The sequence below is a fragment of the Grampus griseus genome, assembly GCF_964374135.1.
Source record: "Grampus griseus genome assembly, chromosome: 1".
In the NCBI taxonomy this organism is placed as follows: Eukaryota; Metazoa; Chordata; class Mammalia; order Artiodactyla; family Delphinidae; genus Grampus; species Grampus griseus.
The window spans coordinates 173,779,425-173,798,603 of record NC_139017.1 but is presented as its reverse complement, the minus strand read 5'-3'; the positions used below and the strand labels follow the sequence as shown (position 1 = coordinate 173,798,603).

Genomic DNA, 19,179 nt, shown 5'->3' with positions numbered 1-19,179 from the left:
TGACTGCGTGTGCAGTTCTGCCTCAGCCTGGGACTTTACCCAAAAGGTAAACACTAGAACATCAGGCCCAGAATCTAGAGAGCTCTTGGTGTGTTTGACCCTGGTGGAAACCAGGCTGTCCTTCCATAATGGGAGCTTGTTCTCCGGGGGAGCGAGCAGAACTGCAAGGAGCCTCTGACTGCTGTTTGGTGAGATTTATTTTCTTTATCTCTAGTGCCCTGAGCTTTTTTCATCAAAGACAAGCTGCTTACTTATATGAAGCACACATCTGGAATGGATTTGTGATTTTCAATTAGCAATGCAATTCAGACTTCTAGAGGCAAAAGAGGGCTTGTTATAATTGTTGGGTTCCGTGTCTGACCCTGACTTCTGGTTTGCTTCTAAAGCCCATGTAATTCCAATTCTCTTAGAGCATCCTGCCCAACCCACTGCCGCCCCCCCCCCCACCCAACCAAAAAAAAAATCCCTTTCTGGTGTTTGTTGTTTCTTGAATCTATTTCATCATTTCTCTGAGTGACCCTGTAATAGCAGTATTCAGCAGAGCAGAATGTGTTTTGGTTAGGGAAATAAACTTGTTACAATCTTATCATTCTGAATAAAATAATTGAAGGCATTAAAACATTTTCTGACACTACCCTTATAAGGTTGTGTATGCACTTTCTTTCTAAACTTAAAATAGTTATAAAAGCTTTCTCTATGTTAAAGTCTGTCCTATAAACCCAGCTCAAAATTTCCTTTTCATTACTCACTATTTAAAAACTAACAGAGGGGGATCTAGACACTTTAGCTATTATCTTCTCTAGCCCTGTATTCACTCTCCCAAAGGCATCATCCTGCAGACGTCCGTTTTACTTGGGGCATATAGCAAGAAGGTACTTTTCTCCAAAGGCCTGAATAACTGGCTATCAGATGACATTCACATTTCCCTGTTTCATTTTAGAAGAGGCACCATATTTTGAATATTTGATTGTCCAGCCATATGCCTGTTTGGGGAGATTTTCAACTCCAGAATTTGCTTTTTATTGGAAAGCTCAGTGATAGTGATACTTTTTAAATTTTCAGAATGTTTCAGCTTTTGAAGCAAACCCTAGTGAGAATGCTCAGAGAAATAGGGTTTTTGGTACTTTTTTTTTTTTTAAGCTTATCTTAATGACTAGAAGTTACTACTAAACTAATATACTGTATTCATGGAATTATCTTACCTTGAATTCCCTAAATTCATGTAGCATAACTTTCCATCTTGCCCAAGTAATCCTCCTGTTCTTTATCATCTGTAAAGCTGAAAAAACAGTAAATGCTTTGCTATATGTTGACCATGACCCTTCAAAAGAGAGTTTAAATCTGGTAACTTGTTTGAAATGACATATTAAATTGTCAAAGTCAGTGCCTTTGCCTTTTCTTACACATCTTTACTCTGTCCTGTAGGCCAAAGGAGGGCTTTCTGGTTTGTTTGACGGAGCTGAAGTTGTTCTTGGTCCGGACACATCCATGGAGCTTTTGGGGCCAGTTCCACCTGAACAACAATTTATTAACCAAAAAATGAGGCCTGGTTCTGGAATGTTGTCCATCAGGGTCATCCCAGATGGACCAACTAGAGCGCTCCAGGTGATGATTTATCGTAGGAACTGACCTGAGTCTCATTGTGCTCCCCCCGCCCCCACATGGTCAGTCATTCAGCAGATGTTTATTGAAGTATCTGTGCTGGGTGTGAGGATGGCGTGTCCTTATAAAGTGGGGATAAGACCTGCCTCACAAAGTTGTTATAAGAATCAGAGTATAAGTAAAATACAAGATGATTTTTAAAAAGTGTAAGAATTATTTCATAATAACTTATAAGGGAAAAGAATCTGAAAAAAAAGATAAATATATATCACTGGATCACTTTGCTGCACACTTGAAACAGAACATTGTAAATCAACTATACTTCAATAATAATAAAAAAGAATGAGTAAAAAAAAAAGTGTAAGAATTAAAGAAGATAATGCCAAGAACAGTACATATTATTATCAGTCGTTATATATGTTTATTATATATTTAAATAATTGATATATTAATAACATTGACAACAGGGAGCTATATGAGGTCTCTAATCAGATAATTAACATGTTGTGTTATGAAAGTAGGAGTGGAGGGTGCTATGGGGAGTATCTAGAAAGGATTTGTATGCCCAGATTTGGAGACTGGCAGGGACTTTCTAAGAGAAGTAGCACTTAAGCTGAGATCTAAATGTTAACTGAAGGAAGTTAGCCAGATCAAGAAGGAAAGGTGGAGGGGCTGTGCCTTAAGAATGAGAGTATTCGTTCATGAGTTATTTACTGAGCCCTGTTAGAGCCAGGCACAGTTCTAGGTACTGAACCTAGACTAGTGAACAAACAAAGTTCCCTGCCATCTTGGAGCTTACATTCTAGTGGGGTAGATAAACCATGAGCAATAAACAAAATAAGTAAATTATATGTATATGGGAAGTTATGTATCTCCATTGAAGGCCTGGAGGGAGATAAAGGAGAGTGATCCAAGTGGCACATAGAATATGCTAAGAAATAGGCAGGAGACCGAAGCAGGGGCCAGAACATGAAAAGCCTGATACATGCTAAGGATTTTGTGTTTTTTCTATGGCACCAAAGAGTCAGGGAGTGACACGATCAGAAATTTATTTTAACTTGCTCACTCTGGCTGCAGTGTGGAGAATTGGAGTGAAACTGGAGACAGAGAAAGGCCAGTTTGGAGGGATCTGGCTGAGAGATTATGGTGACCCGAACTAGAATACATGGCAGGGAGGTGGACATGAGGAGGACGTTGGAGAGAAATGAATAGAAATGAAGGCTTGTTAGGGGGTAGAGTCAGTCAGACTTAGTGATTGCTCGAATGTGCGGCTGGGAGAGAGGAAGGAGTCAAGAATGGCCTTCAGGATTTTGATTTGGGCAACAAGGAGGATGATAATCTCCATCACTAAGAGATGTACACAGAGCAGACTTCTGGGGGGAAATGAGGAGTTAAGTTTTGGACTCATTAAGTGTATGGTATCTACAGGAAGGTGTCCGGAAGTCAGTGTAAGTATGGGTCTGTAGCTCAGGGAGAGTTCTGTGCTGGAGATAATGGATTTATCAGGCATGGGGAATTAGAGTTAAGGAAAAAGAAAAGATGTTGATGTGTAACAGCAAATTCTCTGAGATAGTACACCGTAATCCACAATATCTCTTTAAAAAGCACCCTTCTCTTAAGGCAAAAAATGAATGCCTTGATCCTGAGGTTTGCATGTTTTGACTTGAGCTATAATGCTAGATCACCTACAGATGCCTAACTCCCACTGTATGAAGCTCTCAAGGTCTACAGCTTGGTGTTAGTCATAGAGACTCAAGACCAAATTTGCTTCATTATTATATAAATCTTACCTTAGCAGTGCTTTGGAAACCATTAACTTCCATAGGATTATTGAGCATATAGTGACTTTGACTTACACAATTGGTATGGAGTGGGTTTCGCAGTGGAAGTTTGAGCCCTCTTAGTAAGTACAGTGTTTTATTTGACCGCAGATAACAGATTTCTCCCAACGGAAGAGTGACCGTTCATCATACGAAGTGGATGAACTTCCTGTTATGGATCAAGAGCTGCAGAAATTAAAGAATCCAGACACAGAGCAGGAATTGGAAGTACGTATTAGCTGTTGCAGGGTCATTTCTTCATTACAAATTTGTTTAGAATTTTTCTCTTTGGTTTTCTTAGTTGAGACCTTCTCTTTTCTTTCTGACCTCTGTGACTTCTAAGTATCAGTGTTACTTCATAATATTTAATGTTATCACATCATGAATGTGTGAATATGTTACTTAAATGACAGCTCAGGTCAAATCAGAATGTAACGAATGTTGTTACAGTAAGATGAAAATAAAGAAAGCTAAATTATTTGAATTTAAATAGGAGTGAAGGTTGAGAATAAGCAAACTAGGTTTTATCTTTTTGGCCCCAGTTGACTCTGACATCTTCATTTCCCTGGCCCTGTTTGGGCATTGGAAAGAAAGTGAAAAGTGTGGAAAGGAGCATGAGATAAGTGTGAAAAAGCACACTTATTCCATGTTTATTCATATAGGTTATTTTAAAAAAACACCTATATGTAAAGCACTGTATTGGATGTTATAGAAGTTTGGTGAATAACTTAATAAGAGCTTGTCTCTCAAATAGGGACAAAGATTCTCAAATGATTATTTTCCTGTAATGAGATGCAGAATGTCATCAGTGCTCCGGTAGAGGTGTTACCATATCACTGTGGAGTTCTGGTTGGGGTGGGGAGTGTGCCTGGAGAGGAAGGCTTGTAGTGAGATGATGGAATTTGAGCCGTCAAGGTGAGTAATACAGCTCCTACATGGTTTTCATCTGCTTAGAGGCAAAGTAGAGGGATTTAAAGCCATTTATTTCCTTGTCCTCTCCTGGCTACCTTGAGCTCTGTTTTAAACTGTCAGTGTGCCATATTTTGGTTTCCTTTCAGGTGCTTGTGAAGTTAGAAGGTGGAATTGGGTTGTCTTTAATTAATAAAGTCCCAGAAGAACTGGTCTTTGCAAGTCTTACGGGAATCAATGTGCACTACACACAGCTGGCCACCAGTCATATGCTAGAACTCAGCATACGGGATGTACAGGTGAGAGGGGGGCGCTTAGGACTTGTTGATCTCCTTTTCTTCCTGCTGAACAGCCGACCAGATCAGTGTTTGATGTTCTAAAAACTTTAGTACTTTGGCACAAATTTCTTATGGTCTTCAGAAAATCGTTCTATGAAAAGAATCCTGTTACCTATATTTGTCTTACTAATTTTTCTGTAGAGCAGAATTCTGAATATAGCAGCTAGTCCATCAGTAACTTAGATAACTTGGTCAAGGTGGCATGGAGGAAGGTGACCCATGGTCCCTCATCTTGCCAATAGAGAAAACAGCGGAAATCATCTAACCATAATTTAGAGGAACTGAAGTTCACCATAGGGAGAAAAACAAGGGAAGTGGACTTGTGCTTCTGATCAAGGTGGAGTAACAGACCTGATTTACTTTCCTACCTGAAACACCCCCAAAATCCAGATCAAGTAAGGAGACAACAGATTCAAGACACTGGACATCAGGCAACAAAGGACAGTGATCCCTGAGAGGTGGGAAACAGAAGAGGTGAGCCCTGCAATCACCCCAGCTTGCTGCCGTGAAAAAGTTTCCAGGCCATGTCACCAGGCGGAGAGACTGAGACAGAACCCAGCAGAGTGGATGAGCTGAGCAGGGTTAAGAGTCCTAGGACCAAGGCAGCCAGAGTTCATAGGACAGCAGACCTGGGAGGAGCATGCTGCACAGAAAGAACTCTCAGGAGATCTGCAGAGGGCCCCGCAGATGGTCAGCAAAGGACAGATGAGAGGAACCTACCGTCCGAAAGGGTCATAGCACCGGTCACAGCACCGGCTGCTCACCACCAGCCACACTGGGAAAACTGATAATTATGGGACATTGGGAGGAGCCTTCCAGAAAGTCTTGGGCCTCCGTGGTGAGCTATGTGCCCTAGGCTGAGCACTGCTCCAGACCTAGCTAACAAATCAGTCACACAGAAGGAAACTCTGAAAGAATCAAATCTGTTTCCAAGTAAATTAACCATGTCCCTGAACAACAAAGCTCAAGATTTAATGGAATACAGAAACATCCAGCACCCAGCAAAGCAAAAATCACAGTATGTGGCATCCTATCAGAAATTACCAGGTGTGCAAAGGGGTAGGAAGACACAGTATATAATGAGGAGCATAATCATTCAGAAGCAACCCAGAGCTGTTTGGATTTTCAGAGAAGGATATTAAAACTCATTGTAACTGTATTCTATTCTACATGTTCAAAAAGTTTAGCAGAGACATGGAAGATATAAAAATCTCAAATCAAACTTCTAGAGATTAAAATGGAATGGAAAAAACACTGGATTTGATCTGTAGCAGATGACACAGTGCAGAAAAAATGATTAGTGAACTTAAAGACATAACAAGAGAAACTGTCCAAATTGAAATACCCAAAGAAAAATAATCCAAGGGGAAAAAAACCCCACAAAGAGACCAGCATCAGTGACCTATGAGAAAACTTCAGGCAATCTAATATATGGATAATTGGAGTCCCCAGAGGAGAGAGAGAGGAGGAGACAGAAAAAAAAAAAAAATTGGAAGGAATTTTGTAATTATTATGTTTGTTAGAGGGTTTTGTTCTTGTTGTTAGGTAAATGTCTGCCTTTTTTCTTTTTTTAAAACATGAATAACTTTTAAAAGTCATGAATTAGGGACTTCCCGGTGGTCCAGTGGTTAAGAATCCGCCTTCCAACAAAGGGGGCGTGGGTTTGATCCCTGGTTGGGGAACTAAGATCCCACATTCCGAGGGGCAGCTAAGCCCGTGCACCCCAACTATTGAGCCGGCGTGCTCTATAGCTCGCGTGCCACAACTAGAGAGAAGCCCGTGCGCCGCAGTGAAGGATCCCGCATGCTGCAATGAAGATCCCATGTGCTGCAATTAAGACCCGATGCAGCCAAATAAATAAATAAATAAACATTAAAAAAAATTTAAAATCATGAATTAAATTCAATTTTATTTTTTTTAAAAAAAGATTTTGACTATAGATTTTCCAAACTTAATGAAAACTATAAACTCACAGAAGCAGCTCAAACACAAATCCACATTCACACCATCCCCTGTGCCTTTCCCCTGCCCTGCCACACATACGACATGAAGGAAACTGTACCAAGGTACATCATAATCAATTATTCAAAACCAGTGATAAAGCATCCAGATTAAAAAAGCCACGTTCCTCACAAGGAACAAAGGTGAGAATGACAGCCAGTTTCTTATTGGGAACAATGCAAGTGAGAATATGGTAAGCAACATCTTTAAAGTGTTGAAAGGAAAAAAAACCTGCCAACCTAGAAGTCTGTGCCCAGCAAATATATCTTTCAAAAACAAGGGTGAATTAAAGGTGTTTTTAGACATTCAAAAGCTAAAAGGACTCATTTCCAGCAGATCCACACTACAAAAAAATGTTAAAGGATTATCATGCCAAAACCCCTTTTCAGAAGAATTTTTTCTTTCATCATATATCACAAATAGCAAAGAGTTCAGGCTAATGACATCCCATTTGTTTGAGGATAAAAAGTTAATATCTTGCCACCTCTATTTCTTTGTCTTTCTTTTTTGATCTTACGGAGAAGATCCAAGGAATCATTTGCTGTTCATTAATTTCATTGACTTTTTACTGTAATTAAAAAGATTTTTTTTTCCTGTAGTACCTCTTGATTTCATGTGTGCTGTAAATTGTAGAAAATAAATAGATTTGAGAGTTTACTATGATTACAGTGCTATGAGGAAGAATTTTTAAGAACAGAAGATACAGTCCCACCCTTAGGGAGTGTCTAAATCTAATTGGGAGACTAAAACAAGAATCAGAAATTCACAGTTAGTACACTTGTGTCAAATGTGTTTGGGGAAAGAACAAAGAAGAGGTCAGAATAAGGTGAGACTTTATTGTCATTTCTATTGGGTGTGACAGGTGATTCACTCACTGGGTGAATTCTAACTGAGTTATCATCTGTGTGCTGGGCATGGCACTGGGCTCTGAAGATACCACCATGACTCAAAAGATGAAGTTTCTGCTCTCTGAACTAACAGACTAGGGGAGAAGTCAGCCAATAAGTGAGCGAGCAAGCAAATAAATAATTCCAACTTGGGGTAACTGCTGTGAGAGAATAAAGAGGGATGCTGCTGCTTTAGGTAAGGTGGCCTAGGAGGGTCTTCCTGAGGAAGTGGGAGCTGAGCCGAACTTGGAAGAATAGAATGAGAAAACCAGAGAAAAGGTATACTATGGGGAAAATGTTCCGGAAAATTCTGAGGGAGGAGAGACTTGCCCATCTTTGAGAAACAATGGGGAGGCTTGTGTGCAGGCATGGTGGTGAGCCTGGAGGAGAGTGGTATGTAGTGAGACTGGATCAGGTGGGCCCTTGGAGGCTGTGCTGAGGAGTGCTGTCCTGTCCTAGGAGATAAGGGAAGCCACTGCAGCGTGTCCAGGAAGGAGGGACATGATTTGTGTTTTCGAAAGATCATTTTGGCTGCTGTATAGAGAGCACATGGTAGGAGGCAAGAATGGAAGTAAGAAGAAGTGCTCTAGGTCCCTTGCCCTTCTCTCTGCACCTTGAAAGCCAACAGAAGGACCATCTGCAGCGACTGTACAAAATGGTTCTGTGGGAACCCATGTGATACAATGGAAAGGTCAAGGGCTTGATGCTCGAAATACCTGCATTTGAATCCCAACTCTCCTACTTACTATTATACCTTGTGAATATAATAGTAGTAATAGTGTGGGCAAGTAGTTTAACTTCTCTAAGCTTCTGTTTTCTTGTTTGTAAAATGGGGAGGAATAACAATTAACCTTTAGGGTTGTAGTGAGGGATGTGTTAGGTGATGTGTAGGAAGTATGCTTAGGGGTACCCGACACATGTTCTCTCCTCTTTCCTCTTCCTAGTGTGGGCCTTTAGGGTAAAACAAAGTAAAGATGCTTGCTTCCTGCCGTGAGCCTCTGGATGTCCATAAACTTACCTGAGTGTGGAGAGTGTGTTCTCGGTGATGGTGCTGATGTGGGGGATGAATAGAGCAGTCCCTGGTGCCACTGCTTTCGTCGCTCCATTCCTAGAAGGGAGTTGACTTTAGGATGGGCAACTGTGCCCATTTGGTAGCCATCTGCTACTGATTCTCTCGTTTGAGTTCTTCAGGGAATTTGGAGCAAGAGAAGCATTGATAGCCTAGTGGTTGAGAACGTTCGCTTTGGGGACAGAGAGAAGTGGAGTCAAGTTCTCGTTCTGTCATTGACTAGGTGTACAACCTTAGGCAGGGGACTCTCTTCTCAGCTTCTTTGTCTGTGACATGAGGACAGTGATGATCCCCAGGAGGTTGTGGTGAGGATGCAGCAGAGCCCCGAGTTTGATAACTTGGACAGGCTGGCCGTTGTGGGACTTGATGAGACAATGCTTGTGAGGGGACCAGCTCGGTGCGTGGCACACAGCACTCACCAAATAAAGTACAGCTCCTAACTATTGCTCTTATTGTTGCTGGTTTTAGTGAGAATATATTTTTCCAAAAGCACTTTTTGAATGACCTGCATATTGTGAGACCTAGTTAAAAGTAAAAATGAAAACTGAGCAATTGGTCTGTCTTCGTTGCTGCTTTTTCATGTCCTAGGTGGACAACCAGCTCCTGGGCACCACGCAGCCCTTCATGCTCTTTGTGACTCCACTGAGCAATGAGAATGAGGTCATTGAGACGGGCCCTGCTGTGCAGGTGAACACGGTGAAGTCCCCCAGTAGGAGCGCGCTGACCGACATCTACAAGGTAGGCTGGTGGGCGTGACTTGTCCTCTCGCAGCCAAGGCTCAGAGCAGCAGTTCAGGCTGTGGATGGAAATAGTCCAGTGGGGGTAAGGCACTAGGCGACTCGATACATTGTGTAGCGGAGTTGATGGAAACTCCTCTTAAAACTTCAGATTCTCAGTTGTGTTGTCGATGATTCAGCGGGCAGTAGTACTGAATCCGTAGGGGCCAGAGTCTGTATTCGTCAGCGTGAAGTCTCTGCAGGGAAGTATAGCATCTTCTAGACTGGTTGTGACCAGGCATGATCTCGATATGTTATTAAAATAATAATCCAAAAATTAGCACACAACATTGTAAATCAACTATACTTCAATAAAATAAATTTAAAAAATAATAATCCAAGACTACTGGAAAAGGGATAGGAGGAGGGGCCTGACCTTGGGACAGGCATCCTCCTCTGTAAGCTGCCACACTATTTACTAAAAGCAGATCATTCAGAAGTGATAAACTTTCTTTCCTGGAGAAGTCTTCATGTACAGGCTAGCGTTACACCACCAAATTCTGGAAAAGTGGGAGCTAAGACATTGCTTCTCATATTTCTGGTCCTTTGTCACCAGCGCCAGTGGGGTCAAGCCTGCCTGTGGCCCTCAAATTCACAAGCCCAGTTCTGCTCCTTAAACTAGCTGCTGTCCATGTGAGCTCAGTACCATATACCACAGTGCATCTGAAAGTATAATCCTGACTAACCAGACACAGATGCCCTGGGAACCAAGCAATAGGATGGTGAATCGTCTACTAAACATCTTCTGGAATTTTTGATTCATTATAACAATGTAGAGAGAGATGAGCCAGAAAAAATTTGGCAGTATGATTATGAAATCACATAAGTAAAGAGACCACGCCATATCACAGGGGCCTTCTTAGGGCGCGGATGAGAGTTCCTCTGGCATTCGCACTGTAAATCAGAATTTCTTTATCTCTAGCATCTGATGGTCACGGCTCAGAGATTCACGGTACAAATTGAGGAGAAACTGCTCCTCAAGCTGCTGAGTTTCTTTGGCTACGATCAGGCAGAATCAGGTAATGTCGAATGTTCTAGGTGTGTATCTGGGAATTGGCCCAAGGGTGGCATTTTTTAGTCTGCTTGTGAAAATAGGTGGCCTCTGAATGCCTGGCAAGCTCCCTATCCACTTCATAGTCTGAGCTGGGAAGCTAAGGTTTGCGGTTCAGTTCTCTTTCTAAGTATTGCTTGTTGACAGGTATTGAGGTGTATCTGTGTACGAAAGAAGCTGCTCCAAGGGTCTCTGGTGTCCCAGCATACCCAGGGGCAAGCTTTTGGGAAGCAGTATATTGTTCCTCTTTGTTTCATGTTTTTTGACTCATCTGCTTTAAGATGGCAGAAATGATGTTAGTCATTTAGCAAACCACTTTGTTTCCTAACCTTTGTTTATTAAACAGATTCAGGGCCAAGAATCAGAAATCCCTTCGGCAGTTCCTTTGGTTTAGCTGAGGAAAAAAATTGGCTAGCTTCAACTCCTTAACTTTTTTTCACATCCATACCCTTATGCCTTAATGTAATTACAAAGGTTTCTTGTTACTTTTCTCTTCTTTGGAGAGGGGAGTAGGATAAGCTTTTGAAAGACCTAAATTTTCCAGCAGTGCCACAGAAATTATGTAGCTGTCGTCTCTTTATTTTAGATCCCTCATCATGGCCTTTGCTAGACTGTATATACAGCTTAGAAAGAAGTCAGTAATGCTTAGTCTTTTGAAGACTAAACTAAATACTGAGCCTAAAGAAATGATAAGATAGAGACTTTTAATGTTTATCTGCCCATGTAGGCTAAAGGGGGAAAAAAATCCCTGGGGACGTGTGTACATATGAACATACATGCACACAATGCAAGAAAGATATTTTTGCTCTGTTTACCCCAGACTTAGACTTTAAGCTTTAAGTAAGTGTCTTTGGGATCAGGAGCAGAGCCTGTCTGTTTAGTGCTGCGTTCTCCACTTTGGGTCAGAACGCCAGTGTTTATTTGTGTTCAGAGAGCCACTTGAGCCTGCCTGCCAGGTATCTGTTCTCTTTTGGGTACCTTCTTGGGAAGTTTTACTTTAAATTTGATTGGACACGCTTTTCTTGTAAGTTGCTCTAAATAAATTTCTCCCCAAGCATTGTCTAGTGGATTTAGACTCTTTTGTAAAATCCTTGCCTGCCTTTCATTGAGGAATCTCCTCTGCCTTCTATAACTATTCCTGTTCCCTGAATACAGATAAGCCTATCTCTATTGCGGTATCTTTTTTTTTTTTTTTTTAACCTATTCCCTTCTTTCTATAAATAGAACTGTATAAAAGCTTACAGTATAAATTTGTTTGATATGTAGATATGTACAGTCTCTTTGGTTTTATTTTTAAAAGCACCTGAATCCAAGTGCAAATAAGCTGCCCACATGGGTGTGGGGACAGCATCAAGTTGAAGAGCACATTGCTGTGTTTTAGCCTGTGTTCATCCCTTTTGCTTCATGAGATAACAAGTGAGAAATCGGCCTCCACTCTGCTATTTAAATGATGTCCACTGTTTGGGAGAGAGAGCCACTTGTTGTGATGTTGGTTCTTTATAGCCTGCAGCCTGTTTCTTTTCAAGGCATTATGTTTCGCTCAGATTCATCATTTAATTGGTCATGTTGTTCATGATGATTCAGTTAATCTACACTCCAAGTACTTATTTAGATACCATTTTCTGAAATAAATTCAGATAATCTGGGTCATTTATAATAATAATGATAACGACATGGTTTCTAGAAAACGCATTGCCATCAAGCACACCCATGACCTTTGGCTTTCCCACCTGGATTATTTTTTCCAGAGATGATATCTGCCAGATGGTAATAGAGTCACAATCAAAAGATTAAGCTATTGTACTTTTTGGATCAGCAACATGAACCAGATCTACTTTTACAAAGAAATGGCATCAGGATACTGTACATATTACTGAGCCCTAAAAAATTAAATTTAGACAAATAGACGTTTACATTTTTCTGTGAGTTTCTTTTCAATGTGAACGAAAGTATTTGAATCATGAGACTTCAGAGGAAACTTATTTTTCAAGAAAACAATTCTGCCTTTGTACCAGAGGTGGAAAAATACGATGAAAACCTCCACGAAAAGACAGCTGAGCAAGGTGGGACGCCAATTCGATACTACTTTGAAAATCTCAAAATCAGCATCCCCCAGATCAAGCTGAGCGTGTTCACCTCCAACAAGCTACCACTGGATCTCAAGGTGAGCTGCTAGCTGGGTAAGTTTTAAAAATGACTTTTCCTTGGAAAAGAATGAGTGTGTTTACCACTTGCTTTTTCCGTCCAGTATCATCATTTGTAGCAGATATTTTTACAGGTTTTCTTTTTTGAGAATTTTTAGCGACTCATATGTGTACGTACATATGTACAGTTGACCGTTGAATAGTGTGAGAGTTAGGAGCACCCACCCCTCCTCGCAATTGAAAATCTGCATATAACTTCCATTATGTGCAGTTCTGCATCCGAGTAAACTTTTGAAAAGATCCGCATGTCAGTGGACCATGCAGTTCAAACTAAGTGTGGTGTTCAAGGGTCAACTGTATATTCCTTTTCTTTTCTTTTCTTTTTTTTAATGTTTAAGTATGACTTTGCTAAAGATTAAAGAGTAACAAAAGAGAGTAAACACAGAATTACATAAAACCCCATCTGCCCTCTCCTTAGCTCTTGGCTCATCTCAGTGAGGTAAAAGCCTCCTTTCCTAGGGCCGCTCCCAGACTCGAGAGAAAAGCTGTAGCCAAGACAATATCTTCTTTTTGTGCCCGAGTCCTGCCTGCCCTCCTTCTCGCCTCCTAAGTACTCACCTCTTTTTGAATGGTTGACGGTGGAAATGTCTACCACCTTCAAGGATGACGCGGTCACTTACCCACCAAGGTGTGGCCTCCCCTACCCACCATATTAGGATGAGACACTCCTACAGAGCATCTGGATATGCACTTGACAGATACAGTCTGAATACCATCTTTATTTTCTGCAGTAAAATCTATTAAAATTAAGGGATGCTTCTAGAATGCAAATCCAAGCCTATCTGACTCTAAAGTTTATATACATTTTACCCTTATGCTGTGCTGTCCCTTAGAACATAAGGAGGCGGAGGATTTTAGAGCTCTGTGAGTCCTTAATGATGCCCTTGCTTGATGAACAAGGATATTGGAGTTCACAGTGTTTTGTCACTGAAGCCTGTGTAGTTGGAGCAGGAGTAGAACCCAGGTGATTGTTGGAAGGTCCTTCCTTAGGCGGAGTCTACATCTGCCTCCCTGCAGCCTGCACCCCTTACTTCTGGTTCTTTCCTCTGTTGCACTTGAAGATGGGTATCAGGGCATCTACCTCCCCACTAACCACCGGTCGAAGGCTTTCCCACTGCCCCATGCTGCCTCCTTTAAGATGCTGCAGGGTGGTCTTTCTTTCTGAACAGGAGTAGCTAGAGATGTGGACAAATAAGTAATAAACCTGGAGTCATAAGTTTCCATGCCTGCAGGAACTGTGCCAGCAGTGAAGTTGGCGAAGCAGCCCCGGGGGCACCGTGGCCCTCAGTGTGCACTCTTCATCTGGAGGGGGCAGTGCAGCTCAGCTCCAGCCAGTTGTTATAGGGGAATGTGAACCCAGTGTTGCCAGACCTTCGGAGTTTTTAAAGTGAAGCCGGAAATCTGGATTTTTATGTGGAATCTCCTGGTTTTTAAATGTTGGCAACCGATTTGAATTTTTTTGTTTTTGTTTTTAAGCCTTGTGGACCTAACAAAACACATGTGTGGGCCTCATGTGGGCCCACGATTTGCCAGCTCACAACTTCTAAAATAGACTTATAGGTAACAAGACAGTAGTCTGGTCCAAATCAAGTCGTTTTTGGGTAAGGACAGGGCAAGGGTGACTGCTTCATTAAGGCAGCAAACGGGGTGAGTAGTTGGGAATGCAGGTCGGGACCGGGGAGCTCCTGCAACCATCCTGAGAACAGGGCCTTCTCCATGGACTGTCCTGTCTGCTTAATTAGCTTTAACTTCATGTTTCCCAGGAGACTAAAGATACTTATAATTAGCATGGGAGTGGGGGGGAAACCATGGGAAAACCACTATCTTGCTAATATCCACAAGTATCCACTTGACTTATGTGACCCTTTGGAATGGGTTTGTTTGATAAAGTATATATTCCCCCAGAACACTTGGCACTCACCCAACAAACCAGTGTCAAGCATTTCCTGAGAGTTAAGGACTTCTTGTTTTCTAAATCATCTTACTAAGAAACACAGACACCTAATTGTTCCTTCCAAATTGCTCCTGGTAGAAGATTTCCCCCCAGACTAACAAATGCAGTATGATTTTCTACAGTTGAAGTAGCTTCAGGCCCCCAGTTCCTTGGTATTGATGCTTGCACGCTCACCCTGCATGCAATACACTGGGAGTCGTTTAGGTTGAGTGTTTCATTTGGCGCTATATTGAAGGAACATTTTCAAGGCATTTTTCAAATGATTGCTAAACAGATTCAGTGGAGCAGCCACATTATGAGGTGTGGGGCGGGGGACACCCTGAATGTGGTACCTTAATGTTTCAAACAGGGTGCTGGGAATTGGGATGTCAGAGTTAAATTCTCAGCTTACAGAAGTCACCATTTTATTGTGTCTTGCCTTCTCCTCGAGGAGTCTGGGACTCATAAATAATGTCATTTATTCAAATAGTTTTCTAACAGAGTAATATCCCTTTATTAGTAGCTCTTAGGAAGAGCAGTCTGCTCTTTGAGATGAATATGTAACGGCTAAAAGTATGTGCTTAGGAAATGGAGTCCTGTCCCAGAGCAGGAATCATGAGAGTCTGACTAAAAGGTAACCATGTCTTTGGTATTGAAGGCATAATTATCTTGATTCTCTTGACTCCAGGCCAGAAACGAGGCTGTCAGAAGTCTCAGAGGGAAGTCTCTTCAGATTTACACCGAGGGTACATTATTGCCAGATAGAGTGTCTGTTCAGAAGGACTCAAAGCAGTTTCACATCTGCTATCTCAATTGGATTCCTTACTCTGCGATGGAAGAAGGGGGAGATAATAGTTCCATCTCACAAATGCAGAGACGAAAGCACGGCATTCCCCGCCCCCCCCCCACCCATTCGCCATTATTCTCCCAAGTTTGCATGTTAGAGAGTAGCAGAATAATATTGAAAGTGCCAGGTAGTTTATATGTTCTTTCGGTTTTCTTAAAGATCAAAAGAGTCCAGGAGCCTTTAAAAGGTTTCATAAAGTGGCCTACAGCAGCCCTTTTCCCATTTAGAGCATTGGGGTATTACAAAAGAAGGGCTTTAATTGAGCAATCTAGTTTGGAAGAAAACCCACATTTTAATGGTCGGAGAGCAAGAGGGTGGGGGTGAGGGGGAATTTCAAACAAAGACACTATTTAAAAAGCCTAAAACTGTCTTCTCAAAGGCTTGAAATAATTTGTTGGGAAACTTCAGACCCTTTACTTTTTCCTCCCCTCCCTAAATAAAAACCAGATTTGTTAAAAGGAAAAAAGATCCAGTATTGTTAATTGTATTTCAGAAAGTGCCAGAGAGGGAAATATCCCTGTAGTTTTAAACACTGTCCCAAGAGGCAAGTGGGCAAATACCCTGCTTCACATAAACAGTCTCTATGTACCATAAATAAACCTTTAAAGAATGAATTCCAGACAGTTTTGTTTAGTGCAGGATAAACTAAGAAGGGAAAGGACATGGCCCAGGGACTAGCTTGTGATCTGAGACCTTATGGCATATGGACAGGTATTTCTTCTTTCAACTCTATAAAGTTTCTGGAAGACTTCAGCGGTTTTTATCTGGCGGAAGTAGGAATAGACATTTTCCTATTTTTATTAGGAACTTATGAGCACAGATTGCTTTCTCCAGAATCCATTTTATAACAGGAAACTGTCTGCTACTTGAGTAAATAAGCATCAACTTTGTATACTACTGTATTTGATTAGTCATTCAGTTACTACAAGAAAAAGCCCTATTTGGCTCGGAAAGAGGGAAACTCTCATCTCCTGTACTTTGACTCACCAGAACAACCTGAAGGTGGCAGAGTAATTCATACCAGTGTGCCATATCTCAGCTTTTTCAAATGTGGGAGGCCCCAAAGCAGTACCAGGTAAAGATCATTTTTACTGAAAGGCCAGAATACTTCCTTGGTTCAGACAAAGCACGTTAGCCACTCAGAAAGGGGATAGTGTCTCTCATGAGGGCTTTGACAACTTAGTAGAGGTTTCAAAGTCTTTGTGTTATGTGTGGTTCTTCTTCTTCAGTGTTTGGTTGCAATGAGAAAGTTGGGGTACAAAGCTTTTTGCTGTATGCCTTTGCTTTGATCTCATTTCCTCTTTTCTGAGAAGAAAGTAATGCTCAGAGTTGTATTGACAAAACAAACTGCTGAACTGATGTCAGTACCTGGCTTTACTAACATATCTATTTATTGTGGGTCTGAGCAAAGCAGTTGAGGCTATGGGGCCTCAGTTTCTGTGTCAGTGAAATGGGGAGAATAGTGCCTGCTCACTTCATCATCACTCACCATGTGCATGGGTGAGACATTCAAGAATGAATAGCAGAACATTTTTCAGGAGAAGTAAAATAATCCTCTTTTCTGGTCTTCATGCTTTCTGCCTGTTAGGTAGTTGTGGTTGTGAAAATGAGCATGTTCAAGTCTACGATCTACTAATAACTAGCTACAGGAGTTTAGGCCACCCACTTAACGTTTCTTTGGTTTTATTTATTTAAAGAAATAAGAGTGTTAGGCTGAATTAACTTGCGGATGCTCTTAATCTCCGAAATGTTTTGTCCTGAAATTTAGTAGGAGGTTGCGAGTGACTTTCCAAGGCACCAGATGCAGTGGCCTTTTTTCTGTCCTCATCTTTGTCAGATCCTCTGCCATATTTGATATTGCTGACCTCCCTGTTCTTGGCGTTGTCCTTGCTGGTTCTCCTGTTATTCTTCTGTTTGTTTCTTCTCTTCTCCTAACCCATATGTTTATTAAAAAGGGCCATTTTTCTCCTCTGTGAACTAAACTGTCTGGTCATATCACTTGTCCATTTTAAAAATCACTTTATTGGTCTTTTATCTCCTCTTATTTTAGAAGCTCTTTATAGAAGTTTTGTCTTTGTTATAAGTTGCAAGTATTTTTTCTTTGGCTTTTCATTTGTCGTTTTTACTTTGCTTTTGGTGTGCGTATGTTTTTTAAAATCATACAGAAGCTTTCTATTTTATGTTGTCAAACTTATCAGTCTTTTGCCTTTTGAATCTGAATTTTGAGTCACAAAAAAGTTCTCCCACTCTGGTTTTAGACAGTTTCATCTAGGTTTTCTTCGATTATATAACTTCATTTCAATTAAACATGCTCTTGTTCCAGAAGAATTTAAAGCAGACTCTGAAAATACATGCTGAAGGATTAAAAAATAAGTGAGAAAATAAAATAGAAAGTCCAGTAAATTGCACATTTGTATTAAATTATTTTAATATAAAGGCATTTCAATTCAGTGGAGAATATATAGATGTTTTAATAAATGCTATTGGACTAATTAGCCATATGGAAAAATATAAAATTAAATTTATTATTCACACTCTGTATAAGAATAAATTCCAAGTAGATTAGAGATTTACTGACATTATTAGCATGGAAAAGTGTTTTTACGTTTAAAAAAAGAAGAATATTTGGCATGCTCTCTAAAATCCCTAAAATGTACATCATGTTAAATAAAAATATAATTAGAAAATAGGCCATATCCAAAAATTGTCAATTGGAAAATAGGCCATATCCAAAAATTGTTAACTGGCTTATAGCAGACCCAAACCAGCTGAGAACTACAAGGCAAGCTGGATTGAAAAAAGCCCAAAAGTCTGTTTGAAGGTATTGGAAAGTTACCAAGACAGCCAGTACTTGAGGGGCCACGATTTATGAGAGGAAGGAGACTGGATAAGGTGAGCCCAGCATTTACTCTGGTTTTATTTTTGAGACAACTCTAATTTGTAAGTGGTGTAGGGAGAAAGGTAAATAAGTCAAGCAGAAAGCAGCTGCCCAAAGTCAGAGAATCCGAGGAAAGCTTTGGGCAGCCTCACAGGGCTGGCCAAGCAAGAGAGAGACTCCATTGCTACTGAGAGAGCTGGTAATTGAGGGGCTCAGATCTTTTTTTTTTTTTTTAATTGAAGTATAGTTGACTTACAATGTTGTGCTAGTTTCACATGTACAGCGAAGTGATTCAGTTATACTTATGTTCTTTTCCATTATAGGTTATTACAGGATATTGAATATAATTCCCTGTGCTATACAGTAGAACCTTGTTGTTTATCTGTTTTGTATCTGCTAATCCCAAACCCCTAATTTATCCTCCTCTGACCCCCGCTTTCCCCTTTGGTAACTACAAGTTTGTTTTCTATGTCTATGAGTCTGTTTCTGTTTTGTAAATAAATTCATTTGTATCATATTTTAGATTCCACGTATAAGTGATATTATATGATATTTGTCTTTTTCTGACTTATTTCACTTAGTATGATAATCTCTAGGTCCATCCATGTTGCTGCAAATGGCATTGTTTCATTTTTTTTTAATAGCTGAGTAGTATTCCATTGTGTGTGTGTGTGTGTGTGTATGTGTTTGTGTACACACCGCATATTCTTTATCCATTCATCTGTCGATGGACATTTAGGTTGCTTCCATGTCTTGGCTATTGTAAACAGTGCAGCTATGAACATTGGGGTTCATGTATCCTTTCGAAATAGTCTTCTCTGGATACATGCCCACGAGTGGGATTGCTGGATCATATGGCAACTC

At 40.7% G+C, this 19,179-nt stretch overlaps 1 protein-coding gene across 6 annotated transcripts in view; it reads left to right on the top strand.

The window, feature by feature from the left end:
• The window catches only part of VPS13D (vacuolar protein sorting 13 homolog D), a 244,821-nt gene that overhangs the window by 130,223 nt on the left and 95,419 nt on the right, over positions 1-19,179 (top strand). For 5 of the 6 annotated variants that reach the window (XM_082649814.1, XM_082649813.1, XM_082649811.1 and 2 more), the window contains 6 exons: positions 1,426-1,605; positions 3,534-3,650; positions 4,481-4,630; positions 9,215-9,364; positions 10,325-10,421; positions 12,469-12,617. In XM_082649814.1, the coding sequence (XP_082505940.1) occupies positions 1,426-1,605; positions 3,534-3,650; positions 4,481-4,630; positions 9,215-9,364; positions 10,325-10,421; positions 12,469-12,617 (843 nt within the window). Of the gene's footprint in view, positions 1-1,425; positions 1,606-3,533; positions 3,651-4,480; positions 4,631-5,059; positions 5,131-9,214; positions 9,365-10,324; positions 10,422-12,468; positions 12,618-19,179 lie in introns of those variants that run through there. The other variant, XM_082649816.1, reaches the window with a different exon arrangement.